Source organism: Montipora capricornis, chromosome 12 (assembly GCF_036669925.1).
Source record: "Montipora capricornis isolate CH-2021 chromosome 12, ASM3666992v2, whole genome shotgun sequence".
Taxonomy (NCBI): domain Eukaryota; kingdom Metazoa; phylum Cnidaria; class Anthozoa; order Scleractinia; family Acroporidae; genus Montipora; species Montipora capricornis.
In genome coordinates this window covers 31,417,438-31,424,937 of record NC_090894.1, presented here as the reverse complement: position 1 = coordinate 31,424,937, position 7,500 = coordinate 31,417,438, and the positions used below count along the sequence as shown (strand labels likewise).

At 39.6% G+C, this 7,500-nt stretch overlaps 1 protein-coding gene across 3 annotated transcripts in view; it reads right to left on the bottom strand.

Annotated features, from left to right (window-relative positions):
• The window catches only part of LOC138026961 (MAM and LDL-receptor class A domain-containing protein 2-like), a 136,724-nt gene that overhangs the window by 2,340 nt on the left and 126,884 nt on the right, over window positions 1-7,500 (bottom strand). For all 3 annotated transcript variants that reach the window (XM_068874442.1, XM_068874443.1, XM_068874441.1), the window contains 5 exons: window positions 7,328-7,384; window positions 6,799-6,917; window positions 3,942-4,033; window positions 2,573-3,040; window positions 2,341-2,442 (listed from right to left, as the gene is read on the bottom strand). In XM_068874442.1, coding sequence (XP_068730543.1) covers window positions 2,341-2,442; window positions 2,573-3,040; window positions 3,942-4,033; window positions 6,799-6,917; window positions 7,328-7,384 — 838 coding nt within the window. The remainder of the gene's footprint in view (window positions 1-2,340; window positions 2,443-2,572; window positions 3,041-3,941; window positions 4,034-6,798; window positions 6,918-7,327; window positions 7,385-7,500) is intronic.

The window sequence follows — 7,500 nt, the reverse complement described above, 5'->3', positions numbered from 1 at the left end:
ACTACAAATACATTTCCCGTGAGGGATAGGGGTGCATGGGTAACTGCAAAATTTGATGATCTTGCAACAGTGTTTGACAATTACAAAAAGAAGGGGATTGGGGAAGGGGGGATTTCACTTTTGTGTTTGGTGCCTTGAAGTGAAACAATGGAATAGACTGGAGTGGAATGGAATGAATGGGTGGTGATGGGAAACTGCTTGAAAACTCCTTGAAGTTTTGCTTGGGTGAAAAATGTTGAAAATGGTTGAGATTGCATCATGCTAAGTTAAAAAGATTTTTCAAACATTGAGCCCAAATTTGACTATTGCGGTAAGATTACATGCAAAATTTAAAATGGGTGTGCGTGCACTTAACTCGCAGGACGTGGGAAAGAATATCAATGTAGACTTTTTCAGGAAAGAAAACGCTGAAACACGATGTATGGCACAGAAATGTTCTTAGGAACATTCCTTGAAAACTCAATCTCCGGTTCTTGAAAACTCCTTGACCAATATTCCTGGAATGTGTGAACAATTGGCTTGTCTTTCATATGCCGGATCCGGAATAATTACCGTCCATAAAACAAAAGAAGAAAACGAACACAACAATACCTAATCAACAAGGCCTAATCAGAATATCAATGGTTCTTTTGTCTTCCGCCATTTTGGTCCAGTATATGAAAGTCCACTCTGGATAAACCCTGGATTTGTCGGCCGGTTTTGTCGGGCCGATGATCGTACTGTGTAAATTGTGTAAAACTTGTAATTTTTCCTCAAAAGATCTTCCCGTTGTCCTTTTAGTATCCGCTATTTTGAACGCTTTAATTTTTTAAGTATTTATGCGTACTTATTACCCACTCGCATACCCTTTGATGTCTCTCGAAGTGTCGGCCCGAGTTCAAAAAATCTGTTGCACTGCAACAATTTTTTTAAACGGACCGTTTTTGATTTCCATGAATCGGTCGTTCATCAGCTGTCAATTGAATTGATTCAATGCTATTACAGAGGTACTCAGGGATATTTTGCCAAACTTGGACGGCATATTTCAGGATAGACCAAACACTATTCCTATAGGCAAATTAATAAGTCGGATGTGTTCACACTCTTTTCAGAAGTCGTAAGGCATAGAGTCTCTTAGATGCGCTGGTAACAAGGTAATCTATATGATGATTCCATTTTAGCTCTTCGCTGATAAATACACCTAATAGTTTATACGATGAAACGCGCTCAATTTGACAGTTGCCGGCACATAACGATCTCATTACGATGTTTTGATTTTTCATAAAGTTCATCACTTCTTTAAACTTTTTTGGGTTAAGTTTCATACTATGATTAACACAGTACAGTATTAATTTTGTGAATGTCCCTAACCTCTGGATATAACAAGCTTAATTCAAAAGGGCGAACTTGAAGTTCCTTCGTGTGTTACAGTACAACTTATGAACTGCTGCGGAGAGTTTAAATAACGTTCCCTTTGCGAAGGAAAAGAAATGAGTTTTGCCAGAGTACTTGTAACGAAAGTTCGAATACAGTCAGCGACGATGGAGCTTTGTGTTAACTCGTTCTTTCAACTAGACATGCATTGAGCAGGAACCTTTTTACATTTCCGTTGGATAAGAGTGTTTTCTTGTCTTTTTCTAAGTGAAACGATCCGACTCCTTCGTTGAAAGAATTGACTATGCTGGAACGATCTGACCTTGAACTAGAGACCGTATTTTCCCATCCTTCTCTTGAAGGTTCGCGTGGATAGTCTAAGAGCTATGACGGGAACTTAAAAACCCTGATGGTCGCCCGATTCGCAGAAAATACCCTAGGAGCTGAGTGAGTAGATGGAAAGAAAGAAGGAGGCTCAGATTCGAACAATTTCGTCGAGTCCCTGAAGTCCTCTATCTATGTTCACTAATTTTCTAGCCGCATAATCTAGTCTTAGCTAGAACTACTAAATCAATTTCGAAGGGATAAAAGTAAAAGTACTGTTAATCTCTCCTGTACCACCTCTGCCAGTCTTCTCAATATTTCAGCCGCATTCCCACATTTCCGAGCCTTGCGAACCCTCAGTCAAGTACATCAGTGGTTGCTGTTACCAAGGATACGAAATTGAAGGTCAAGTTATTCATGCGTGAAGTTCAATTCAAAACTTGCAAGTTGAATTTGAAACTTGAAAGTCGAATGTGAAATACAGAATTTTCCACTTCAATGTCAAATTCAAAAATTCGATGTCAAATTCAGAACTTGGATGTCAAATTCAAAACTTCAATGTTGGATGTAAAACTTCGATGTCGAATATGAAAATCAAGACTCAAATTTGAAACTTGGATGTCGAATTTTGGCGGAGATATAACGCCATAAGCGTTTACTTACGCGTAAGTGTCATTGTAGTATCCAATATCACCAGTACGCTTTACATGGCTCATTTCCAGGCCCAACGCATCGTTCTTTTCCTCACCACGACGCGACCTTTCACTGTTAACAAAAACAAAACTTGTTTAGTGTTTATTTTTAGAGAAAGTACAACAGGTTCCTTTTTTAGGAAACTTAAAGACACCTCGACGTCTTCTACATATCGAGCGAGGGCCCTTGTCGGACCGCTTACCGTTTTTTTCCTCTGCATAACCAGCTGACGACAATGACAAACACAAGAGCACCAACAACACCAACAATTATAGCATAAAGAATTGTATTGGGGACCTCCTCTTCTGCTGGTACAGTTGTTGTTGGTGATGTTGTTGCTGATATTGTTGCCGATGTTGGTGCTGTTGTTGTTGCTGCTGACGCTAGTTCTGATATTTGTGCTGTTGTGGTTGTGCTGTCAAAGAGTTGTTGTACATTTGAGATGTTTGCATTGAGAGCAGAGGAGATTTCCGCCACAGACGACTTCACAATTGCCACCAAAACATTCTTGTCTATCACGGAGCTTGATGATCCGGGAAGAGTCTGCAAGTAAAATGCTGCGATGGCCACAAGAGGAACTTGAGAAACCTGTTTTGGGTAACCAGGCAAGAGATGTACTTGATCCTCGGTGAATATGAGGTTGTTTAATGATCGGCGCTTGCGTTTAGAGCTTTACAAAGACAAAGAAACATGATTACTGTATGCCTTTTATTGTTGACCAGTCCAGGATATATAAGTATAGGTAATCACATGGTTTCTCGTGTAATGTGGTACTAATAATCACGCGGGTACGGTTAATTTTTCAGACTAACGAAAAAAAAATTTGCAAGTGTTTATTTATACCTAATAATATACAGGAAAATTTGAGCGCGTTGATTGGTCGAAAGCCTGTCAATTAATCCCAAACAGAGTGCAGAAAAGTAAAATAGGGCAGAAAGTTTTGTTTGCAGACTTCGTTAAGCGACTCAAAAATAATAAGTGTTCACGGGTAAGATTAAATGAGGAAAGAGCTCGTGCCAATAAAATAATAAAAATAATAAAGTCAGTCAGTCAGTCAGTCAGTCGGTCAGTCAGTCAGCTAGCCACCCAGTCACAAGGACAGAGAAAAACTTTGACCAGGGTGGGAATTGAACCCACATCTTGACATTGACATTGAAATCTTCAGTTCCCACGGCCTGCTCCCGTCTGACCTTGTAGTTTAGTCGGTAAAGCAGCGTTGATCTAACCCGAAGGTCGTGGGTTCAATTCCCACTCTCGTCAGAGTTTTTCTCTGTCTTTGTGTGGGCCCATTTCCATGAGTAGGGCTAACGCTCACAAAGTTCATATGGGGTACAAAACTAGCACTTCACATTACGCTCTAATCAGTTAAGTCTGTTGAAATATAAGTGCTACACGACCAACGTTTGTAAAAACGTAACCCTTCCTTATACTTAGCCAGTCAGCCAGTCAGTCAGTCAGTCAGTCAGCCAGTCAGTCAGTCAGTCAATCAGCCACCCAGCCAAAAATAGACGACCAAAAGGACGGTCTGGTTTTTCCAGTGAATGCAATCATGTTTCCTCAGAGTTCGTTACCTGCTTGATATACAATTGTTATCATTTGTGCAGTGTATGGTGGCTGCCTCTGCAACGGATTGTTTGAATGCGTCCTCCTTTGGTTTGTTCCACTATAACAAGCGAAAAAATACATTAAAGGCCCACATTAGACAGACAGGCATTGCGAGCCGTGAAGAATTTTCATATATAAAAATCCTTCCAAAGCTGAAATTTATCCAATCAGATCACTGCAATAAGCAATGCGAATTTTCATTAAAAAAAAAAAAACACAAAAGGTCGAGAAGCCTGTCGGTTGAACGTAGGCCTTTAAGGAAGCTCTCTAGAATTTTAGGGCCGCGCGGAGGCTGGGCACTAGTATGGTGCGTAATTTGTGACGTCTGCGTGACCAAATCTGTAAAATTAATTGCTAATTTTCTCGCGTTCCCTTTGGTAATTTTTTCTTCAAACTGCCTCAGTTTTAATCACGTACAGTTTCTATCAAATGTTCACATTTCTTAAAATTTGTCAGAGCTAATCGAATATATTTAGAAAAATGACAAATTACAGAATATTGGCAAAACCGTTTGAACGACCTTGACTTATTATCCCTTCAAAATGTCAGGCAATATCATGTTCGGTGAGAAAAATTCACCGAAGGAAAGAGTAAATTTTAAGGAATCTAGGCCAAAAACAGAAATATATCTGCGTGTCATTAGATGTGATGTTGCCATGGTTACGATCATAATGCAAAAATTGACACCCAAAAAATAAGCCTTATTATATATTATACGTACTGGTAAATCTCTAAAGCGAAAACTTTATGAGAAATTGATTAGGTTTCCTTTTGTAACTCGTGCCCTGTAGTGATGGTATTCGCGAATACTCTAGGGAGCCAACTTAATGCGCCTATTCTGGTAAGCAAATTTCAATGACGTCAGCGTCATCCCCAAAATTCCTTTGATTGAACTTGCGATCTACGATGGCCGCGACATCATTGGAATTGGAATTATAACGTTGCTCAAACTACCCCCCCTCACTCCCTTTCCTTCTCCTTCTTATTTATTCGAGCTACTGCAAACTAGCCAAACTGATATTTGAAAAAAAAATGGGGGAAAATGGTGTCGAAACTGATATACCTCTTTGGCATTACAAAGCTTTTGCCTTCATGTCCAAATTGAGCACTCTACTAGGATGAGTCATTGCCGCTAGCAATTGAGCATGCTCACTAGCTCGCTATTTTGTGCACTCTGGCATGGCTTAGATGTACCACATGTGTGAGATATTTGGGGTGGGATTTTAAGCTTAACCTCCATCTTAGTAATCAGCACTGCACTAATAGGCCTAGAAGGCCAAAACAGTACTATCTGCAGTTTGTGATATAGTTAAACAATGACTTACGTATTATTATTTACATTCTTACATGTTACACAAAACACTACCGTATTACATTCAATTAATACATTTTTACTGCCAACGTCTTCACGAAATGACAATGATGCGTTCTTGGCCACTTCGCACAAGCAAGGAAAGAAAACAGTTATAATTATTTACAAATGGAGGGGTTGTAATGTGAGAGAAAACAGGGAAAGCCAGCCCCGGGGCTTTTGCCGTTTGTTCTGCTGGTCCAAATATAGAAACGCGCATCTACAAGCAAAAAGTAATGATGTTTTGTTTTAAAAACCTGAGGCTTCAGTCCAAGTGGGTTCTTCCTCTTTCCAGAAAACAGAAGTTACTGTGCAGCTCCAAAATAAGCGTGTTAGTGTTTCCTCTTCCTTTTGACAGAAACTGCGTCGGTCATTATCGATAAGCTTAAATTTTTTACACATATTAGATGAAATGTTGATAGCACCCACTGGGAACTCGGAAAAATTCGAGTCCCAGATGGGATTCGAAGCGACGACCCTTCGTGATCTAGTCGGATGCCCTAACCACTGATGAGCTGCTGGAGACTCACTGGCGAGCACGGGTAAAATGTGGGTCTTTGACTCGAGATGCATCACGCAGCTACAGATTCAAACAACGACTGAGAGCATACTTTAGCTCTTTGAGCATCCGACTTAGAGCATCCAACTAGATCACGGAGGGTCATGGATTCGAATCCCATATGGGGCTCGGATTTTTCCGAGTTCCCAGTGGGTTCTATCAACATTTCATTTCATATGTGGCTAGCCTTCTGTGGAATACTTTAAAATAAACACTGGAATGCTAAAAATTTTGAGAATTTGGTACATCGAAAAGGCTGTTGGTATACGGCCTTCCAGTCCACACGTTCATTTTGTTCGCACATGCAGTCTATGGACCATTTCTTTTGACTCTTTAGGGGTATCTTTCTCTTCTTCTCTTCTTTACTACTTTTTGGTAGACAACTCTAGTAGGTTTATTTATTAAAGAAAAGTGGACGAAAGTTATCGTAGTTAGGAAAGTTATCGTAGTTAGAGTCTTCTCTTAGGGTGTTTGGTTTGAACTTATTCCACAATTGCTTTACCGATGAAATGATACCCATAAAAGATAAAAACGTTGGCTTAATTTTGAAACTTCCTTTGAATTCCGAGAAGGAAAAAAAGTTCCGTCGTTGATCATTGAATCGCTGATAGTTTGGATTCCATTCGTAGCCCACAACTTAAAATATACTGGTTTATTTTCAATACGTATAAGAGAGTTGCGACCGGAGCTTGGCGGAGGGAACCATCGTAACCTCAAAGGTTATTTCTGACCAAATTTGCAACAACTTGCAGAAAGGTATCCATTATTCCGATAACGACGAATGACGAAATAATATTAAAATTTCTCGTTTAATGCTTTAGTGCTCACGTCGCAGATTCGAAGTTGAAAGGGAAAGAAATGCACACAAGTAAAAAACGTGTGTGCAGAGCCATTGTTTATTTGGCGATCTTACCTCAGATGTGTTGAGTCCCTGAATGTCAATGTTGACAGACTCTATTCTTTCCTCTTCTGATGGTTGCTTTGGCTCCGGAGCAGGTGTTGGTGGAGGTGGTGCCTCGCCTTTATCGCGTCCTTCAGAAACAAAGGAAGACTCACTGTATCAGCGCTACAAAAACTATTTCTAATTGATATTATGAAGTAATTTCCAGTAATTACTTAATAAGCTCGCTATAACTTCAAATGACTCAAGTCATCTGCTGAGGCAATTGTAATATTAAATGTTTAAAGAAGTTGAGGATCCAAATGCTTCGCATAGCAACCCGTAACAACAAGAACATGACTTCAATTTAAGTGACAGAAATCAAGTAACTTTAATCTTGATTTTAAGACACAAATAGTTTAAGTTGCTGTTGGTGTTGAATTTTTCTTACCTTGGCATCTGTTGTCTATCCAATACAAGTTACTACAATACTACTACAAATACTACTACAATTTTTGTTTAATTACTAAGTGTTTCAAAACCGAGTACGACTTTTACTCACTTGGCCTTCGTGTCGTTGTTGGTCCTTGAGTCGCGTAACGACGCAGTATGGTGTTCCCTGTGGTGAAATCATTCATAACAAGTAAGAGATAAATAATCCGTGGGCCCGAGATATGTTTATGGATTCATACCGACTTTCGAGGTATGTATCTGACTTATTTCATGGTTTTTCAT